Genomic DNA, 22,832 nt, shown 5'->3' with positions numbered 1-22,832 from the left:
ATGAAGAGAGAAGATTGGCAGCAATCCTCAAAGTAGAATAAAAGGTGAGCCACAAGTATGGAGTGATTCCTACTCTGAAACATCTGATGAAATTAAAGGTCCCAGACATTGCTTTCCAAGGGATTTATAGGGCTGGGAATATTAACAAAGCATAGTTTCTGGTACTAAATTTGATCAGACCTCAATAATCTTAACTATTCACTCAGAACTGGATTAAGTAACTGCTAACACGATAATTCCTGTCGCTGCTTCACATTAAAAGACTTGTACTGGCTTTTATTGTGAAGCAGTCACAGGAAACACAATGCATTTGTCAGTAAACCAGACAGCGATCATTTAGCCGGTCTTTAAAAGTGCTTCAGAGGAAAGAAGAGGGGGGCAAATATAAAGACAAGAGAAAGAGAATCTCTGAATTTAGTGTGTTGTGCAAAATGTTTTTTGCATAGCTTCCTCTCATTGTCTTTTTAAAATCGGGATCAAAGATAACATATGTCATATATTTCTTCTGGGTTACCACATGGTACTAAAAATAATCTCAAGTTTTCACTTGAGGGGAATGTGAATGTCTTTTGTTGTTGGTTGGTTGAGGGCAAACCTACAGAAGCTCAGAGAAGACATACAATACCTGTAATTATTTTCAATACATTGATTTCTTGTGATCACAAAGAATAGGACCTGAACATAGCAAGATTTGTTTTCCTGTGAGCATGAAATTATTATTCCACGATTGAAAAAGGTTTAAGTTGAGGTGAAAAAAAGAATAATTTCACTACTCTGAATGATGGACTTGTTTAACTTCATCTTTCCCAGGCATGCCATATATACTGGTATTAATAGAATTGTACAGGTGAGTGTTTCTGCCTGTTGCACGTCAAGAAGCTCCATGGCGTCTGCTGCAGGGTCATCAGATGGAGGCTACTGCTCTCCTTGTGAGATGGAAACGAATTCTCGTCCTTCCTCCTCAGCCAAAAACTGCCCATCTCTGCTTCGTTACCAAGATCTTTGGTAGTTTCTCCACAGTTAAAACTATGTTGCCATGAAGCTGTGGTGTTCACATGCTGATGAATCCCCAACAGCCTACTGCCAGCACAGCTCATAGGCCAGAGCACTGTGTCGGGCCGGAGAGATGTTAGTGGTGATCTATGAATGGAGGTCCATAAGTTCCAGTCCTCTTCTGGAGAAAGGAGTTTTGATAAGCGATGAACTGGAAAGTTGTTGTATATGTAAGCAATTCATGGACATTTAACCATGGGGGATGCAGATATTGATTTTTTTTATGTGTATTTTTTATGTGTATGTCGGCATCTTGAAATCATTTTTGTGATCACAAGAAACCTCTCTGATCTTCTGTAAAAGAACAGAAACGTTGGGAGTGAAACTCACACCAAATAACAACATTAAGAATGCCTGAAATGCCTCTCAGTTCTCCAACAAGACAACTTATTAATATTTGTTTGAGAAGATAATCTGAACCAGCATTAAGACCTCCTAAATGCAAGGCCAAAATATACAGTCTGAACTGATGCTCATACTCACTAATAGCTTCTGATTCTGTCCAATAAACGACCGTCACAATAAAAAAAAAATAAAACAACTTAGATTTTTGTCCGGATGCTCTGATTTGCACTATTCCGGAGAGAGAGAGACTCAACAAGCAAGGAAACAAAACCACTCTTCTTCGTCCTCAGTCGGTGTAGTGCATGATGGACTCAACATAGTTTCCAGGGAAGAGGCCGGTGGTCGCGTTCATCACACCTTCATACCAGCCGTCCTCGTTCTTCTTGATGACGTAGATGATCGCTCCTTCCTGGAACGACAACTCATCCTCCTTGTCGGCCATGTAGTCATAGATGGCCACCACTGGGGGGTGACAAATACACCATAATATTATTAACAGCATTAGAGCATTTAGATATTTTATCTTTATTTGATAGTGCTACTTGAGATATAGACAGGAAATGCAGCTAGTGAGGGGCCCAGAGTCGAACGAGTCGAACATAATATAAAGTAAATGGGAAAACAGTATGAAGTGTTCATACCTTTCTCATTGTAGCTTCTGGGGGCCCACGGTGGGTCTTCCTCAGCATACGGGTCGCTGTACTCCACAACTGCTGAGTCCTCCTCTTCATGTCCAGCCTCCAATGGCTGAGGAGTGAGCAGGGGTTCCTCAGGCCCTGATTGGCTCTCAGCATCAGGGTTAGGGGGAGGAGGGACGTCTGAGACTGAAGGTGAGAAAGTACATTATTATACATTCAAACACAAACACATGCACGCACGCACGCACGTAAGCACACACACACACACACACAGACACACACACACACACACACATACACACAATTCACACCCAAAACCTCCTCAAAAACAGATTCAATAGAGTAAAGCACTGAGGTAACTGGAGGGGTTAAGAAGAAAAAACTTGAAAAAAAAAGTTTGTAATTTTACAATGTCGGTAAATCCAGACACAGACGTACCAATATTCACATGAAAAGCAATAAAATAAAGCCTGAGCTCATTTACTACTTACTGGACTCCTGAACTCGAGCAACGAAACCCATCAGAGGAAGCTGAGGGCTGAACTGGAGGAGGGAGGGGGGCGGGGGGGAGGCTGCCAACACATACAAATCAAATAAGATGTGCAAAACAAATTTAAATGAACCCCCAACTTCAAAGAAGCCCAGTTCACCCGCCACCTGCAAAACCTCAGACAAGTGTGTTACAGTGCATACCTGGGCTTTGGTTTAAGTAGGGACCACCATTGACCTGGTTCTCTGTTATGATTGGCTGACCGGTCACAGAGGGGGGGCGGCGGTATGGCAGCGACCCCCCCACCTGTGGAGCCTGCTGTCTGGGCTGAGGCCGGTTCATACTGAAGAACTGAGGGACGATGGGGCCTGAGACGACAGAAAGGGACAAGGTTAGACCGAGTACAGATATTAGGGTCCCTGATTGGTGTGAATCCACTTCAGAACTGGTACTTAATGTGTCAACAAAAGAAAATATTTAATCGTTCAACACTTCAGACACTTGAAATTAAATACCAGCATGACTTTCAATTTTTTTTGTTTTGTATTAATGTTATTGTCTTCCAGCTTGAATGGATAAAAACAGAAAATATATATATATATAATAAAATTAAAATACTAATTTCAGCTGTCAAAGTGATAAAGCTGCCAATTATAAAGGACGTGTACATGTTCCACACAAACTGTATTGTGTACACTGTATTACTCCAATGCTAAATCAGCCTATATTTGACAATAAACCAAAAAACAATCACAAAAAAGAAGGATGCCAAGATGAGCACCCAGCTGAATGAATCAAGTTGTGACAATAAGAGCATTAAGAAACAACTTGTATGTTGTGTTTGCAGATACAAACCCAAAGCATCAACCTGAAAATTAGATGAGCAGCAGAAGAGATGTTGATACTAAAATAACAGCTGCAGCGTTTACTTGCTCCACATTTTGGATGTCTGAACTATTAAGTTGATCACCTCAAACTATTGCTCTGATATGATTTCAAAGTTATCTGGTAGAAAGTGACTCCTGAAATGAATGTGAGATTTGACATAAGATTTCTGAGCTTTAGAGATTGCCACCGTGGAACTGGATCCAAAATAAAATGTTTTGTTGATTAATCGTTCGATTGTCATTTTTAAAGTCATGAGTTTTGGACTGTTGGTCGGAGAAAACAAGACATTTGAAAACATCTTAAGCTCAGCTTTTTCCCTTTTTTTTGTCATTTCATAAACTTACAAAACAAATTGATCAATAGAGAACATAATCAGCAGAATCATTCAAAATAAACCTTAAGTTGCAGACGTAGGAATCCAACAAAAAATATCCCATCAGCAGCACACATGTAAATGACCTTCATACACACTTATTATAGCTTTCACTTTCATCTCTACAATGTAATGAAAACAACAGAGAAAACACGAATAGTACCCTTTCTTGATGACAACATGGAGAATGGAGAAAGGGAGAAAGCAGGCGATGGAGGTAGTAGTGTCACTGGAGAAACTTACCTTCAGCAGGTGATGAGGAGGAGGAACAGGAGGAGAGTGCAGGAGGAGGGGCAGGAGAAAGCAGAGGGGACAGCTCTCCAGGCAAAACAACCGATTGGACGTCGGATGTGTTGGGTGCGGGGTTAGAGGCTGGGGAAGTGCTGGCCGGTGTGCTTGATTGCGGGTTTGGTTGAGGAGGTGAGTTGGCATGTTGTGAAGGTGAGTTTGGTGGCAAGGGTGCGTTGGGCTGTGTTAAGGTTGTGGTGGAGGAAGAGGAGGAGAAGGAGGAATGAGTTAGGGAGGGGGAAGGAGAGGAGTTAGGAGCAGTGGAGGAAGAGCTAGCTGGTCCAGCAGTCGGGGAAACTTCAAGAAGGAGGAGAAGAAAGAAGGGTGGACGGAAGGAAAAGAGGGAGATAGGAGAGATAAGCAGCAAGGGAGTGAAAACCATAGCTTATCTAGAAATATCTCAAGTAGTGGTTGCTACAAGAAGATATTTAAACATCACATCCAAAAAATAGTATCAACTAAAATATATTGCTGGTAAATTGTATGACTTTTAGTCATATGTCATGTTTGGAGGAGAGAAAACAGAAAAGGACAGAAGAAAAGAGGAAAAAATGTAGCGAGGGAAAGAAATCAATGATTTCATTTTCTTTATTAAGATCTTTGATAGCCTGATTAGAACAGAGGTGTTCTGGTTTCTAATCAGAAAACATAACATGAAACTCCAACACACAAACTCACAACATACAATCCAACCAAACAGAAATAAAAAAGTTCCATGAAATGAAAGTAAAGAAATCAAAGAAGTTGTGTGTTACCTGGGAAGGTGGAGGGTGGGGAAGGCGTCGGCACTGCGATGGGAATGCCCACGCTACCGCTGCCACTGTTCTCCCTGCTGCTGCTCCGACTGCTGCTGCTGGGATGACTGCCCCCACTGCTACCACTGTGCACACACACACACGTACACACACACACACGTACACACACACACACGTAAACATTTTGAATTGTGTTTGATTATTAATGTTTAGCAATTTAAAATACAATTTTGCAAATCAAGAAAGTCTTAGTTTGGCATAAAACTGAAGTATAAGGTTGTGGAAATATGTAATTAGAAGGATTACACACCTAACAGCTGCACAAGTGATGACATCATTTAAGTCACGATGAAGCTATGATGCCTGTGTGTTTCATACGGGGATGTACTCATATGTGTAATGCATGGCACAAAAAATAATTTGTCTATTGACTATTGTCTATTTGCCATTGTCTATTTGCCATTGCCATTGAATAATAACCACAAAACATCTCAGGGATGATATGAACGTGAATTTCATGACAAGTTGACTCATTTTGAAAAAGGATGTCAAGACACACAAGCAGATAATGAAGGTAAAACTGGAGAAAAGAGGATGTTAGAGCAAAAGAAGCAGAAAGACAAACAGATCAAAATTAAGATAAAGTAAAAAAAGACAAGACAAAAGAAGAGACAGAAGTCAGCTGCCTGTAGAGAAACATCACAATAATAGAGTGATGGCTGTCAGAAGAGCCAGAGTGAGTCAAGTTAATGTCAGCGCAGAAGCAATGAAACAACGACAAGTTGCAAACACATACTCTGGTTGGCTGAAAGCACCAGATCAGCACAGAAAAAGGTGGTGATTGGATGGAAAAGATTCTAGAACTGTCTTTGCCCATCCAGCAGCCACAAGCTCACAGTTACAAAAACTGCAAAGGAGAACAAATAAAACTACAAACTGAAAATGCATCAATGAATCAATGAATGAGAATAAAATCAGTTAGTAGATGCTGTGAGGATGAAAGCAGAAAGTTAGTCCTCAGCAGTGATGCTGGCACACAGTGACTGTGACCGATGGAGATATTAATACTTGTACATTTATTAAAAGTAACAAAAAAGTCTGAAGGTGTCGGGTTTCTATGGATTCACACACTTTTCAGAGAAGCTGCTCAAACTTAAATGTAATCAATTTAATTAAATAGAAGAATAGTGAATACATGGGTGAATATGATTTTAAGCAAGATTTTGTTTTTTTATTTAGAAAAATACATTTACATTTTTGCTTTTAGTAGTACTGTACCTGAAGTGTAAAGACAAAAAGTCACACTAGCTGTTTCTAGCTGTGCCCCCAGTCTTCATGCTAAGCTAAGCTAACCGTCTCCGGCCTCTAGCTTCATGTAAATGCACAGATATGGCAGCAGTATCTAACACAATGTATTAAAGCTTATTTCCTGGTGTCAATTATTTGTGGTTGAAGTAAGCAGTTTAAATTCAGCTCTTCAAAACCCTGAAATTTAGTTTGGGGAACATGTTTTCTTGGTAAATGTCTTGCCTGTGACAAACTAACAAATCCCCAAAAATTGCTTGTCCAAGAACAAAAACATGAAATAACGCACGCAGAGAAAGAAGGATGTGTTAAGAGGATGCATCTCTTTTTTTAGCATTACTAGTATCATTCTCTTTAATACACTGTCAGTCTAGATTGTAATGAAGCTTGTTTGTGCAACGAGGTATACCTCAAGAGCACTCTTTACACATTGTTATTGACCTCATATTGCACTGAGGAGTGGCAGGAATAAAATCAGTGATCCCAAACAATTTTGAATCTGGTGTCCCAAACTAGACAAAAAGATGTGTTTTTGCAACTACAAAGAGGCAGAAATCTTAAAAAGCAATGTTATAGCAGAAGATTTGAAAAAGCATTAAGAGCAGAAGTAAAATCCTGATCTGGCAGCCCTTTTTACACGCCGGCCCGGCTACCTGTATGTTCGGGGTCGATGGTTGAGGGTGGCGGTGCGGGATGGACTGGAAAGCTGTCCAAAGGGCATATTGTTTCTGGTGGGGCTGGAGACATAATCATTGGGCACCACTGGGGGGCGCACTGGTTCCAGTGTCCTGTAGGGGGAGTTTTTCCTGTACATGTAAGGGTTAAGGACGGAGACTGGGTTAATGGAGGATTATTTCTGATGACAATGTCCCACACCAATGTCCTTTAACACTCCAGAGCCTAAAACAAAACATTGTCATTTTAATCTCATGCAAGATTTAAATATGAACTGAGGTGTTTAATCAATTTACTCATATGCAATGTTGTCAAAGTAATATTATTTTTGCAATCTGGCACATTCAAAAATTAAATTCCAAACTCTTATACAGACAACACAGCAGCTTTAAAAGACCAGACCTGAAAACCAGTTAAAAATAAGTCAATCTGTGGATCAAACAGAGTTCAACAACAATTTAATTAAAATATAATTAAACATACATGTCTGAAATCCAGTGATGGGATGGAACTACATTTACTCAACTACTGTACTAAAGTACAATTTAGAAGCACTTGTTCTTTACTAGACACTTCCAATACTTCTCTGAGAGAAATATTGTACTTCGTACTAATGTACTGAATCTATTTCAACAGCTTTAGTTACTTTGCAGATTCAAATTATAAATACAAAATAAAAAAAATTGTTAAATTGTAATGTATTACAGGTTAACTTTGCAGCATTAGCCTATTCAAAGTAATTCAAATTAGCTACACATTTACCAGCTGCACTATTAAAACCAGCTGCATCCTTTATCAGATTCCTACTTTAATAATATTTAATGAAGCAGTCATAGCATTTTATAAAGTAATTGTGGGTAAGTAACCACAGGAGGGTACTGTAGGTCTCACATGCTGTAGTACCAGCCCAGCAATCACACAGCATATTTTAGTATAAAATGTCAGCCATAATTATATTAAACATGACATGAAGTAGCAATACATTTTAAGATTCCAGAGTACATACATAAAGTATCATTATTCAGAGTTATGTGTAATTATACATTATGTCTACATAAAATACGGGTGGGGTTTATGCCTCCTTGCTGTCAGAGAAACAGGGAAATTGGTTAAGGTCATGCTTAAAGGTTAGGAATATTTTTGGGACTTATGACTCCACCAAAATCACAAACTGTAGAGAATAAGGACACATGAGCATCACCACAGAATAAAACCAAGCTGAAGACAAACAGGAGTCAGTTTGATGAAAATGTCTTCCAAAATCAACACAAATAATGTCAATTGTTGCAGGAGAAAGAAACAAGAACATGGTATAACTCTGAAATCTGATTTGATACACCTTTACTAGAGTAAAATCTACATTTTGTGTTGCGTGGAGTGTATGTAGCTTAAAATACATTTTCATGTTCTATGTGTGTGAGTGTGTGTGTGTGTGAGTGGGTGGGAGAGAAGACAGAAGGACATGAGCTGTTGATAGCATGATGCCAACACACTGCTTTGTGTTTGAGGGACTTGGCTTGTTGACCACAGATTCAGTTCCAACAAACGGAGCCACTCTTGATAAGTCTTTCCTATAAACTGAAACACTGACTGTTCTCAACAATTATATTTCCGTTTTATTCTCTTAAATCTTCACGTCATTTTGACACTTAAAGCTGCCACCTAATTAAGGTTTATTTTAGAGAAATAGCCGGTTGATCAGCAGGTTACATACAGGAAACAGGAAGGAACACACCAACAGGAGGGCCTGGATAGACCAGCTGGCTACCTGGCTTGAAACGCACACACACACACACACACACACACACACACACACACACACACACACACACACACACACACACACACACACACACAGCTATATAATAATACATTATAAGTGATTTAATATGTTTTGTAATGATTTAATGGTTAAACAAAGGAATTCTTAAAGAAATATCAATATCTTTTAGCAGCATCGTATTTTCGGTTTATAAAATTGCTCATAAAAATGGTTAGGTCCTCTCAAGTTTCTGAAATATGTTACTCAAATGTGAGATATACAATTCATTAAAAGAAAAGTTTGACAGTTTGGCTCTTAAACAAGGCTCTATTGATGACAAGACTTCAAGAAGTCACTGTGCCTGGTAAATCAATTAAATAGAGGTGCTGGTAGGTGGTGAATTTGTTACCTTTGGACAGATTGCCAGGCAAGCTGTTACCCCCTCTTTCCAGGCTTAATGCTAAGCTAAGCTAATGGGCCACTGGCTCAGAGGACAGAGAGTGAAGAAGTGTGTGAAGAAGACAGAGAGAGAGGTGAGAAAGGTGGGATGAGGGAGAAGGAAGGATGAGAGAGAAGATGAGACAGAAAGAGAAAATATTGAGATAGGAAGTAAAATGTAGATGAAGATAAGGAAGAGAAGGAAGAAGAGATACAACTGGGTGACCTAGATGTTTGAGAACACAACAAGCTTTCACAACGCATGACATTACTCCTCTTCCTCTGAGCACTGTGTTTCAGTGTGTGTGTGTGTGTGTGTGTGTGTCTGTGTGTGATGTCATCCCCCTCTGCCGGGTCTAATCTGTAATAAACTCGCCGCAGGATCCTCCGTCCTCCCACAAGAGACAACCACACACAAACTGCAGCACCCCACTTATTAATAAATACACAACACATCTGTGATTCTGTGAAGGAGGATTTCTGTGTCTGCAAAATCCTCTATTTACATTTATAATAAGACATTTAATATGAAATGCAGACGTTTTTCCACATAATCAGGACAAATAATTACACAACAGAGAATTCCAATCACTTACATTTAACCATGAAAACAGAGGAATAATGCACATGCCACAAGATGAGAGAGTGTGTGTGGGAATATATGTGTGTATAGATGTGTGTGAGCTTGTGTTGTAAGCTGGGTACATACCCTAAAATGCCCTTGCCTGCCCTCGGAGGGCTGGGCGGTTTCTGGGTGGGGGGGTTGGTCCGGGACAGTCCCCCTCCTAGTTTCATATTCTGCTGGCCGTTCACCTGTGGAAAATATATATATTTCAACGTGACCATAATGTTTTTCAAACTACCCGTTTTTAAAAAATCAGTGGCAATGCTTAAGATAAAGATAAAGATTCAGACTTAGCGAAAGACAACCAATGCTATATAGAGAGTTTACCGATGTGTACGTGTCCTCACTCGATGGTACACAATACAGAATTAAAGCAGGTCAAGTGCTTAAGCCCCTCTACAATGTGCGTTCACATGTGCATTTTACTCATCGTTTAAGCATTGAGCATACAGTTCAGCCCAGTTCAGGAATTATCAACAGGTCAGAGTCTTAAAATGAAGGGTTACAGAATCACAATGTCTTTTGGTCCCTGGGGGGAAATGGTTGACACTTACAATATTACTTATTTACTTAAATATACAGATATTTCTGTAATTTGTTCTTGTTCTTGTTATTGACAGTATACCAGTATTTAAGTGCCATAACTATAAAAGTTATAATCTGCATTTTCTTTATAGATAAAAACATCAGCTCAAGGTCAACTCACTTACCAGCTTCAGCTTTCAACTGTCTTGGTCTTTGATCATTTTGGAATGAAACTGCAGATGTTCAAATTTGATGATTCTGCACTTTTATGATTCCTTTTCCAATTTGGCTTTAAAGTTAGCTTTAAGATTTAAACACACGTCTATCTAGCAAACTTCTGCATCAATCATTCCGTTTGTTCGTCAATTCACACAAGCACCTTTACAATTGGTATTTTTCCTCCCCCACATGATCTATTGTCCTGGTATTATGTACAGGTGTGTAGTGCAACCTTACCTTAAACCTCAACAACCACTTAATGCATCAGTGAAAGCAAAGGGAAGAAGAGGAAGAACAGGGGAGAAAGGTTATCTAGAGGTTAGTGTTGTTGAAACAGCATCATGGAAACATTAAAACACAAGGCAGAAAAAACATCCCAGAAAGACAGAGATGAAACAGAGGCCGACAGAAAGAGACAGACTCGGAGGAAAATTATACCATACTGCTTTCACATGAAATTAATCTCAAGATACACTATTGCATTTTAAGGCATTTTACACTATTGCAAATGAATACTCCACATATTCTGTGAGACGAACACAGACTACAAACAGTAAGTGATGCACCAATATGGATCAGATATCAGTAACAATGGGTCCAGTCCAATCTATTCAATTAAATTCAGTTTATATGCTATATTGTATATTTACACATTATAAACTACATTTGATGCAGCAATAAACAATTTGTTACTGGATTAAAAAGTTTAACACTTGAATTGTAATTCCGTTTAGTTCTGAAGATTGTTTTCCAAGTTGCTGGTGCGCAATTTGTTATTGTAATCATAAATAACAATTTCATAAATTGTATCTATGTATTTTAATCATTTTAATTTAATTTAAATATGTATTAATATTTTATTTTACAGTTTCAGGAAAGCAATATTTAAGTGAAGCCTGATGTTGCCTTACACATAAAGAGTGATTCCAGTCACTTCCACACAGTGAGACATACAGCTTAAAAGGTAGTTTATACTATGTTAGCACTCAACATGGTGACAGCTAAGCTGGTGGCTTGCAGCTAACGTTGCTAACAGTGCAAACTACTGCCAGTGTTGACAGCAGTAACAGTGGGGCAGGCTCACATGCCCGAACATACACTTAAAGCATGCGTGGCCGGCCCGGTTATGTCAACAAAGCAAGGAGTTTAAAAGAAAAAAAAGTAAAGAACTAAAAATATTTGTTCTTGTGGTGTTCAAAACATCAACAATCCCTTCTGGTATGTAGACCCGACTGTCTGTATCTGGACACTATATGTACTATGTAACTAAACTAACTAAAGGTTTTCATCATGATTATTTGAATTATTATATCCACCTTGACTCCATGTCCAATGTCATCCAGCATGTTGTAGTCGATGGGCTTCCTGATGTAGCGCACCGGCCTCTCTGGATTGGGCGGAGCGACTATTTTATGTGAGCGGCATGTGTTCTTGTTGGTTGTTAAGATGCCAATCTCCCGCCTTGCCACCTTCTCTTTGTGAATGTCAACTGTCTGAAAAAGAAAGGATGGTTAATTTATCTGCCTGGCTTATATAAAATACACAGAGACTGTACTCAAACACAGGTTGTTGTTTTTTAACTGAATACTGACTCACTGATATCAACCACAGTCAGAGAATCACCAAAGTTGGTTGAGATATTCTAGCTTATTGTGCTATTGAAGTCAAGTTTAAGGCCAACCTTTGTTTAAAAAAATGGGCTGCAACTAACCATTCATTTCATTATTGTAAATATATTGCTTCCTACCGTTTTACATTAGCTATAAAAAAAAAAGGACAGACGTTTTAGGAGCCCAAACATGCACTGTAGTGTCATATTTCTTCAGCTGACAAACACAAAGTTCAAAAACCCTAAATGTATTCACTGTGAGAAAAGAATTTGAGTTAATCCTCGAATTTCACACAGGCTCTGGTTCCCACATGGCAGATATTTTGGATGTTGTGAATTTATGTATGAAAACCTGTTTCCAGCCTTGAGTGAAATGTTAATTATATTTTCAGTGTCATTATACAGGAATGTACTTAAAGATACAGGCCTGCAAACTCAAATAACAAAGGTGACAGTTCGTAAACAGTCAGCATCACAAGGGTTTTTTATTCAAAGTAGGACATTTCACTAAGATTTATATAAGATAGGAGTTTGTTATAATTGACAATCATTTCACATAGGAGTTCTAACATTGACCAGTTGCTAGGGACCATTAGTTTTGGTAAGAAATTAAGCATTTGAACAAAGCAGAATGAGTGCGTTTGGACGCACGTTTGTCTGTATCATCTTCATCCTACACAGCTACGTTGTTGGCTGATTTCTATGGCATGAAATACAAAATGGAATATAAAAGCTGATCTCAGTGTGATTCTTTTTAAGAGGGAGCCTCATGGCACCACACGTTCGCCTACATAACAGATGCGACTGTGTCTCACTGAACTGAAAGCTGTAATTATGACGTGTAATCACACTCCTTGCCTGACATTACAGAGAGAGAAGCATCTCATTATTGCTGAATGCATAGTGTATTCTGATTATACTACATATTCAGAGGTCTGAGGAGGAGAATGGATCCTCTGTACCACTGAAAACAACTTTATTCCTTTAAGTATTCAGCAGATCTGTAAGGGAACTGTTGTGGATTTAAATGTTTAATGAATGAAAATATAAATTTTCCTACAGTTGGATAATAGTTAAATAATGAATTTTAACACAAAATGTAATGAACAAAGTGTCAGCTTAATTTGTACAAATGATGTGAGTTTGTCTATGAATGTGTTATTGAAGTATACTAATGACAAATTGAGAGAGAACAAAGCCAAATGTGAGTTTGTCGTCAGTGTAGTGTGGTGAGATGTGTGGGTGCAGAGTGTTGTGTAAGCCTGATCAGACCACTGGTGATGCTTCACACCTACAGATACTTTTATTTGTTTTACCAGCTAACAAACATGAAGAGAGTCTTGTTTTTTCTTTGTCTTCCTAGATTTTATCCTTCAATACAGAGAAGTAAACGCTTGGCTTTCTGTAGATGTCACATGAATAAGACCCTGGTTTCCTTGAGTGGGTTATGGGTGAATGGAAATTCTGCAGAAGAGACCGGATTTCTTGGACCTGCAGGATACTATTGCCCATCTAAATGCACTCAATTCGTTGTATGTTTACTTGCAAACTAGTATGCAGGTTTTGAATCTTATCCTGGCTTTTCATCATATTATGACGTTTTCATGGAATTTTCAGATTGCAAAAGTGGCGGTGACTATTGATTTCACTGGCCATATATACAGCTGTCACAAGCAAATGTATTAAGCTGTTACTTATTAAAGAATATTGGCCAAGAAATAATGCTGCACATAACTCCTATAAAACCACATACTGGACATACACTATCTGTCAAACTCTCAAGGGCACATAATGCAGAGTGGGAAAGAAAGAATAATCATTTTGCACTCGAGCCACTTTTCACTCTGCAGTTTATTACTGCTGTATGCCTTGGGATTCTGGGCTGCTGCACTTGGCATGACGCACTGAAGGGAGCAGCGTCGCCAGAGCAGATAACATAAGTGAGACCACATGCATACATGATCACATATTGTGTGTGCTTTCATCCATGAGTTCTCTCACTATGAATAGCAGAACTACACAATGCCCATGACCATTATTCATGCATGCTGACAGACAGATTTCAGGTTTAAAAATGAAGTTTGTCGAACAATTTCACAACATTCTTCAGCATCAATGTGCCTTTAGACACCTGAGTTGATCGAGGGAATATGTGTGAAATTATTCATCTAATCTATGCAGTGTTGTTGGTGGAAGGAAATCCTGAATCTCAATTTACCATGAAAAAGAAAAACGTTTTCTTTTTTTTCTTAAGGTACATTCTTAGCTTAATATTATATATATATATATATATGTATATGATTTGTAGAGCTCTAGGATTTTCGAGAATTTGCTGTGTTGTATTCCCAAATGAGAACTTAGTAATACAAATGAACAAAACTGATGGCACAACTGAAATGTTCCCCACCAGACCTGTGAAATGTGGTTGACAGAACTTTCCATGCGGCGGAGCTGCGAGGCCTGGATGTCCAGCATCTGCAGCACATTGTTGGCCAATGTGTTGATGAGGTAGGCAACACTGGCCAGAGACTGGGTGGTGTAGCTCTTTGTCTCCTCCAGTGCTTGCTCCTTGTCCGCTGACTGCAGGGAGGATACAAGGGATGAAGAACACATGAGCAAAATCAAAATCCTACTCACATTTTTCATAAGCTTACTGTTGTATTTTAGTATTTTCACCACAACATTGGACATCAGGGTTCACGCATAATCTCCTAGGTACAGCTCAACATGACACACCATTGCAGTGCTATCTGGATCTGGTTTCCACATACAGTATCAGACACCTCTGAAATACCATGGACTAAAGGTAAAAAAAAAAAAAAAAATGGTTAATACAACACCTGCATTAAAAAGAAATTCCAGGACAAATATTTTAATTTCATGACATACCATGAATATACTCACAGAGAGGCTCCACCTCTTTAATGTCATAATGAAGATGAAAGACAGCATGATATGCATGTATAGCTAATGGATACAGATATACAATATGGGGCTGTTCATGATTATGTGTATAACTACATGTCTGAGTATTTATTTAACCTTTGTGTCGTGTTCGTTTCTCCCCCCTTACTTTAGTGTTCCCGGTCAAATTTGACCGGCCTGTTTTAACTGCCCTTACATTAACACAAAAACCACTGATCATCACCAAATTTAATTTTACTCCCCTTTAAGCTGTTAACAATGTCTCAGACTACTGGTTTACATGAATAACTGCAGTGAATATTGAAATTGTACACTTTATTCCAAAATTTGCGTGTATTGTAAAAAAAAAAAAAAAATCAAAACAGAGACCGAATTCACAAAACATCAGAACATCAGCATGAACACATCATTTTGCAATCAGGTCGGAATGCGCCTTGCAAACGTAGGCAAGGTCGGAAAGGTTGTGAAGTTCTGTCATCAAATCAGATAACTTGTGAGTGGACATGAAACTGTTGCAGGGACATAGTTGAACAGATATAGGCCTCCCAGACTCCGCATCCCACAGACTTTTTGTAGCCTCATTGTTGGACCGATATACTCCTGCTAAAATCAACAGACCCATGTAGGCTTGGAGGTCTACCTGGTTCAATGCTTTCCATGTGTCTGCAAACACACGCCTCCCCTCCAGGTTTGTCATCAGTATAATTTCCATAATGGACTCTGGTAAAAAGAGTTGGAAGCTGGACTTGATGTCATCCACATATGTTGCGTTCCGTGTTGGCCCTGGCGTCATCCTAACAATATCCTAAACTCCTGCTCTGCCTCCACTGTCCTGGGTGGATGAATACCAGACTGGAATTTCATCTCAGGTGCCTCTTCCTCACCATCTGTTGACTGGTCGGTCTCACAATGGTCTGGATCAAAATCAGGATCGATGTTGTCTTCTATTTCTGAGACATCCTCCTCTATTTCTGGTTGAACTTCAATCCCTTCTTCATCAGTTTGAAAAAAAAAAGGTCAAGAGCCTCTCTGGCAGAAAATGGTCTAATCAGGCGCCTACTCATTGTGTTCAGAGTAAAATGACAGCAATACGCAAATAAAGCTTTATATAGGTGGTCTGTGTGAAGATATGATACATTTTGTATCAAAAAGTGTGGTTCACGTAGGGGAGAGGAACATAAGCGCAGGAAAGAGGTGAGAAGAGGAGACACCTAATTATTCAGTCTGAAAGGGGTTCACGTGGGGTGTAGTGTGTTTGTGTGTGTGTGTGTGTGTGTGTGTGTGTGTGTGTGTGTGTGTGTGTGTCTGTATAGTGGCGGTGGTTGATTTGTGGTTCTATACTATCTGATGGATGAACACAAACTAGGGTCACCCATTCATTTCCTATGGCGGTCATTTTTGACCGGGAACACCACAGGTGTTACAAAGTTGATTTAACCACTCAAAATTCAACGAAAGTGGTGATCATCAATTGTATATGTTCAAATGCCTAGTGTGGAGGATATCATAAAGCCTTGAGACAATAAAATGTAAAACACAATATTTATGATTGATGAAAGTAGGAAATCGGTCAGATTTGACCCGAACACGACAGAAAGGTTAAATGTATACTGTATGTGTACATAATACAGCAGGAACAGTATAAAAAGACACGTGTGTGTGTGCGCCCGCTGATGCATGATATAAGTCAGTGCTAACTCATTCATGCCTGAGGTTGACAAGGAACACAGACACCAATGTGTGTCTCCCTCCAAATTACACACACACACACACACTGGGGGGTGGATAGGAACACCAAGACACAAGTACATACTGTACGTCCCACTATAAAATCAATGCAATGATGAAAATAGACACACACGTGGCTGAATCAGAAATAGAGGAGAAAATATTGTATCCGTCTGTGGGCACCAAGTACTCGATAGCATTTCATATAAGAGACCAGGCATTAATATGTGTATAAATGTATATTAGTCTATTAGTGGTGGGACAATATATCGGAATGTCGATAAATCACGATACTCCCTGCTGCGGTACATTATCGATACACTGGCGCCAAATATCGATATAAAAAAAAAAATGTATAACAATTTGTTTGGGGGGTGGGGGGGATTATCAGGCACTATTTACTGATGCCATGGATTAAGCCTATTACCATTTTGCCTCATCAGAGTCACTACTTAATGACTCCTCTCTTCCTTTTGCCAGTTTATGGCTATTGTGAAATAATTGCAAATAATAGAATTTAAAACTCGATACCGATACCCAGGAAAATACTCAATACCATTTTCGATACCACGGGGACAAAATTACAAAAAATTGAGAGGTAGATTTTTTTTTAAAAGATTACAAAAATACAAACAACCTCAATAACACTTTTTTAAAAAGTTGTCTGACGTAGAGAAAAAAAAAACATATCTGTAGGGTGCGTATAACAAATATTTTAAGATTCTATGATTTGGGATTTCTGTGAACATGAGTACATGAAGGTTAAACCTTGGATTCAGTTGGTGAATAAATTGTTGTTAGTCAGGTTTCTCCACAGTGTAAACAGGTCCATGCTAATGTATCCAGCTAGCCCTGTTTATTTTCTGTGCCAATGTTTAATCATTCATGGCCGAAATAGTCCCAGATACACTGACTAATCTAATGGCGTCCTGTCTGAGTTCATAACATCACCCAGAGGTGCTCGGTTAATTTAATTAAGCTCTATTCACTGTGGATTGCTAGACACATATCACCTGGTTTACTACAGACGTATGTGCCCAAATCAAACCACTTTGTTGTGATTTAACTGCAATAAATGGATAAAGATTATGCCAAAGTAACATCATAATAATGACGATTGGTAAAAAGTCGGAGTCATGGTTTGTTAAGCCTGTCCGCAAGACGATAAGCTAATTACTTTTGAAATGCGAATCGATCAGAGCTAGATTATGCTAACACTTTAGCTGCTCCGTACACACTTTAAATAATGTTGTCGTCTCGGCATAAATTATAAATAATAAATTTTTTCGGTCTCTGTATGAAATGAGTAGAGCTCTGAGAGATGCGTTTGCGATTGGTGTGAACGGTGTCAATCTGCAGCGCTGCTGGGTGAAGACGATTAGTATGTAATGAGTATGTAATCCAATTTTTAGTATTGATTATTATTGGATTATCAATTTTTTTGACAACCCTAGTATGGAGCCCTGATAAGTATTCAAATGCGGCACTTATTTATTTATGTTTTTCAATGAATAATGACTTGAATAATGACTCATGAGTTATTGGAAATGTTTGGATGACAAAGGTCTGAGACAACTTTAACTGAGAACAATATATGTCTTCAGTCTAGTCTTCCTTCCCTATTTAATCTCTCTTTCCTTTTCACTTCTCCCTCTCTTTATCACATCCTCATTACATCTGTTATTTTCTCTCTCTTTCCCATCAGCCATCTGATGTCCTATTAGCTGTGACCTAGTTGGAGGGCTGCCTCCTCTGGCCTGAGGACAGGGCATAGCACACACACACACACACACACACACACACACACACACACACACACACACACACACACACACACACACACACACATACACATTTAAAATCCAGCTCAATGTATGAGGTTCATGTACATGAGTCAGATCAGATCTACATGGAATCATATGCACGCTCCGATTCCTCTGACCTCGTTTTTAATGAAGACACATTTGGGTCTAAGAGTCAGGTTCCGGCTGTGCAAATTCTACAGGCAAATGTTATTCTACTCATTTCAGTTTGGCTAAATTATTAATACTTTTACATTACATTTAAGTTGAACTGGAAGTGAAAATGCATAAATATATATTTTTGCTGTTTGTTTAGACTGATAGTTTGTCAGATTTTTTCGGATTCAACAAGTTCCACTGCTGAACCACTTCAATCTAAAATACACACACACACACACACACACACACACACACACACACACAGCCACTGCTTTTACCTTACAAGGACAGGTCCCTCATGTGCTCCAGAAGTTGTTGAACCTTATAACTAATACAGATCTACATTGTACCAAATCATTTATTACTTAATATCCCAGCTAACCATCTAACTGAAATGAAATGCTTAAATAGAGCTACACTGCTGAGTTGTGAATTGTATACGTTAGTCTTCTTTGTTACATTCTACTCCTCTGTGTTCGACACCAGAGGAGGAAATACAGAGACCAAGTTTACACAAAAGGGCTGACCAAGACACCTAATATTTGCCATAAACCACCACCAGTATCTCATTGACTTGATTGAAGCCATGTGTGTATGTTTGTTATATGAATTTATTAAATCTGGCTGTTATCTGTAGCTTTCCCTCAAGAAAATATATAAAAACTGACAACATGATGCTCTGAACAAACTAATTGCAGTTAGACACACTGTCAACTAGTCAAGTCAATTGTATGTATATATAAATATTTGGATTAATTGATTAATTGTATAGTGCAAGACAAGGGCAAAATTACTCTTGCTAATAAATAACTGCAGGAGTGGCCAAAACCTAAAACAAACTAAGAACATTAAAAAAATGTCTTTAGCTGTGATGAAATGTGAAATCATCATGTGCTCTGCTCAAGTTTAAAACTGCCAAGCTTCTGGGAACAAACCCGTCTTTCCAAATGCTCAGCTTGTTTCGCCCCCGCAGGAGCAGTTCCTGGCACCAACGCTGAAGGTGGAGGCTGATACTCCTTCAACTGGAAAATCAATTGCCATGTTTTTACACACACACACACACACACACACACACACACACACACACACACACACACACACACACACACACACACACACACACACACACACACACACACACAGCCTCCTGCAGTGGTACCATGTGTTTTCAATGAGCAGCAGGAGGTCAAGTTGCATTACAACTACCTCTGTTGACAGCTAACTAGTACCAGCTGTAGACAACCCAGAAAGGATGGTGGGGGGGGGGGGGGGGGGGGGGGTCCTAATACAGGACACAGTGGAGGACAAGGTCCATTACATTTTTCCAACTTTTTATTGAAAGAAAATTAAGTTTTGTTTAAATGTGTGAAATAAACATGTTGTGCACATTTAAACAGCTTGATTCTCACAATTCTCACTACGTACGGATCCCAATGTGAGTCCTTTAATACAGAGTATCTACTCACAATCTGATCAAATTCATATTAACTTAAATGTTGATTAATATCACATTTAAATGCCTGTAACGCCTGATTTTAATTAGTTGATCCAAATACTGTTCCTGTTCAAGATATTAAGAGTTTTTGATGTTGACATATCATTAATAGTATAAAGATGAGCCACTGCCCGCTTTAAATAAATCTAGACAGATATAATCCAGACATGTGTCTGATAGCCCAGGAGCAGGCTACACGGTTTAACATGGGTCAACCCTGAATCCAAATATTTAGTCCATAAAACAAGATCAAAAGCTCAACCGTTGGATTATGTAACAGTACACATCATCTGCTGGCAGTGGGAATGTAGGCCATCGGGCACTGAGTTAGCCCTGTTAGGCCCTATTTGGACATCTAGTATTAGCCTAATGAACTAGAAAAATAGTATTTTTATTCACAAAGATGTGGAAAAAGGCTATTACTCACAGAAACAGAAAAGATTGTTAGGAGTTATTTCAGAACAGGAAGGAAAGGTGAGATAACGACGGGAAGTAAGAAGGTCAATTTGGCATCAGAAAGAGAGACGGGAACAAAGGAAATGAATTAAAAATGAAGATAAATGAAGGACGAAATTAAGTACAGATTATAGAAAATAAGAAAAATACGGGGGAACATCTTTTTTTCAATTATTATTATATATTGATTTTAGCTTTTAGAAAAGGCAGCCTGTCAAGCCAGCCTGTCTTGTTGATTGACTGCTAGAGAAATGTGATGAAGATCAAATCTGGCAATGAACAGGTGTGTATTTAAAGCCTACTGACAAAGAACAGTTGTCCATAACAGCTTTGCCTGCCCACACCCACACACCCACACACACACGTCTTCACTAACTGACTACAGAGATGAATGTCAGCCCAGTACACAGATAGCTATGGAAAAATTGTAAATAAGAAATAAATGTATTATTACTGGATGTTACAGCAAGAGCTGTAACAATTAGTCAATCAACAGAAAATTAATTGACAACTCTTTTGATAATCAATTATAGTTAATTAAATTCATTTTTAAGGAAAAAAGTGTGCCACTTTTTTCTTTCTAATATGATAGAAATAACAAAATAAACAACTTGACATCACCTTTGACTCAATTTTCACTTTTTTTCTGGCTTGTTTTGAACCATACATTGATTAATCCAGAAAGCGATTGGAGATAAATCAACAGTGAAATTAATCAAAGACTTGGATACTGAGGAGTTTCAGTGTATTACTATTAAGAGATGCCGTTTACCAATCTGGTGCCTTTTTGAACGCTAATGACTATCATCAACATTAAAATTGACAATGACATCACATTGTTTGTTTGTTTATTTATTTTGATCCCCATTAGCTTTCACCAGCACAACAGTTACTCTTCCTTAGTCCTGTGAAAAATGATATTAGAGCTAAAACATTTATTTGACTGAAAGATTATTTGTCTGCAGCTGTTTAAATAGTTTGTAAATTATAACAAAAAACAAATCACCCAATTCACATTGCAGATTCTTAAATGTGAGGATTTGCTGGACTCCAATAGACTAGAAGATTGATTGATTAATCTAAAACATTCAGAAAATATAATAGGTTGCAGCTCTCAACGAGACCATTTCAGTCCATTACACCATGAAACACCATGACTAGATTAATGAGAGCGTAAAACATGTTGAAGGGGTCAATAGTTAAGCAGTGTTATGATTATTGTACTGATACATCTAAATACATATATATCTTAATATACTTTAATATGTTTGGATTTCTTTGAAGGCTTGAAACACATTTAAGTAAAATAATAATTTAAATTTTTCTCCTAACACATACCTACAGTGACACTTTTGAAACCTGAATGAGAACAACTTTATGTTTATGGAGCAGATCTGGTAAAATAACTGTATCACTATATTTAGTCAAATCTTATTAGGCTATAAGCAATTATTACAACAACGCCATGATAACAGAGTATTGGTTTAACAGTTCAGTTGTGTGGTACATCCTCGCCTTTAATTTACCAATACAACTTGAGGCTAAATTGAAATTAATGTCTGCGAATGCCACACCGTGTAGTAGAAGTTTTAAGACATTTTACGAATAAACACACACGTATGACATTACAACATTAATGTTTCAGAGTTGCACCAGGTATAAAAGTTGAATTCCCATTAAATCACTGGTGTTTGGTGAAATATTAAGTATTGGCTGAGGTCCAAGCTGTTCAGCCGTATAGTCGTTAAGTGAAAAAAAAGTCAATTCGGCGTGACTTTTGTGTTTCGAATAAAGCTAACGGTCACATAACGGAGCTGCTGGGTGCTGTCATTCCATCACTCCCCTCTCCAGCTCCCCAACAGCCCACTCCCTGCTAACATTACCCCGATGTCATTTTACATGACGAACAGACATGGTGTTTACACACCAGCATGTACCTGGACATAGTTGCTTTCGCAGTACTCCGCTACTCTTTCCAGGTTGGTAAAACTGTCCAGTAAAGCTCTCCGTCCCGCAGGAATTTCCTCCTCCAGTAGCATTTGTAGCTCCGCCATCTTTGCATGGTTTTACTACTAACGGCTTCGGCGCGCGCTGACTGAATGTATTCCGTTGCCTTCAAGGAATGTGGGCAATATTGGAACTACGACAGAACTAGCAAGATAAAAATGGGAAAGTGGAACATTTCTTCGAGATCTTGGCTTTGAACGGGAAAAGAGCATGCCGATTTAAGAGAGCCTCGTTGAATTCCTCATAGAAACATCAAATTATGAGGAAAATTG

The 22,832-nt window shown here is 38.6% G+C and overlaps 1 protein-coding gene across 4 annotated transcripts; it reads right to left on the bottom strand.

The window, feature by feature from the left end:
* Positions 1–1,461: 1,461 nt before the first annotated feature.
* On the bottom strand, positions 1,462–22,657 carry LOC311021639 (abl interactor 2-like). 4 transcript variants are annotated; one of them, XM_084022316.1, is made up of 12 exons: positions 22,491–22,657; positions 14,401–14,568; positions 11,696–11,872; positions 10,617–10,634; positions 9,720–9,823; positions 6,789–6,941; positions 4,831–4,955; positions 4,031–4,372; positions 2,730–2,894; positions 2,528–2,608; positions 2,040–2,222; positions 1,462–1,860 (listed from the first exon to the last, which is right to left on the bottom strand). In XM_084022316.1, the coding sequence occupies exons 1-12, from the start codon at positions 22,605–22,607 to the stop codon at positions 1,685–1,687; spliced, it is 1,809 nt and encodes a 602-aa protein (XP_083878442.1). In that variant the 5' UTR covers positions 22,608–22,657; the 3' UTR covers positions 1,462–1,684. The 4 variants fall into 4 exon arrangements, with proteins under 4 accessions (XP_083878442.1, XP_083878444.1, XP_083878443.1 ...); XM_084022318.1 differs by lacking the exon at positions 4,031–4,372; XM_084022317.1 differs by lacking the exon at positions 10,617–10,634.
* Positions 22,658–22,832: the final 175 nt, after the last annotated feature.

This window comes from Eutrigla gurnardus (assembly GCF_963514095.1).
Source record: "Eutrigla gurnardus genome assembly, chromosome: 12".
In the NCBI taxonomy this organism is placed as follows: Eukaryota; Metazoa; Chordata; class Actinopteri; order Perciformes; family Triglidae; genus Eutrigla; species Eutrigla gurnardus.
The sequence above is the reverse complement of the archived record's forward strand: the minus strand, read 5'-3'. Positions and strand labels throughout refer to the sequence as shown.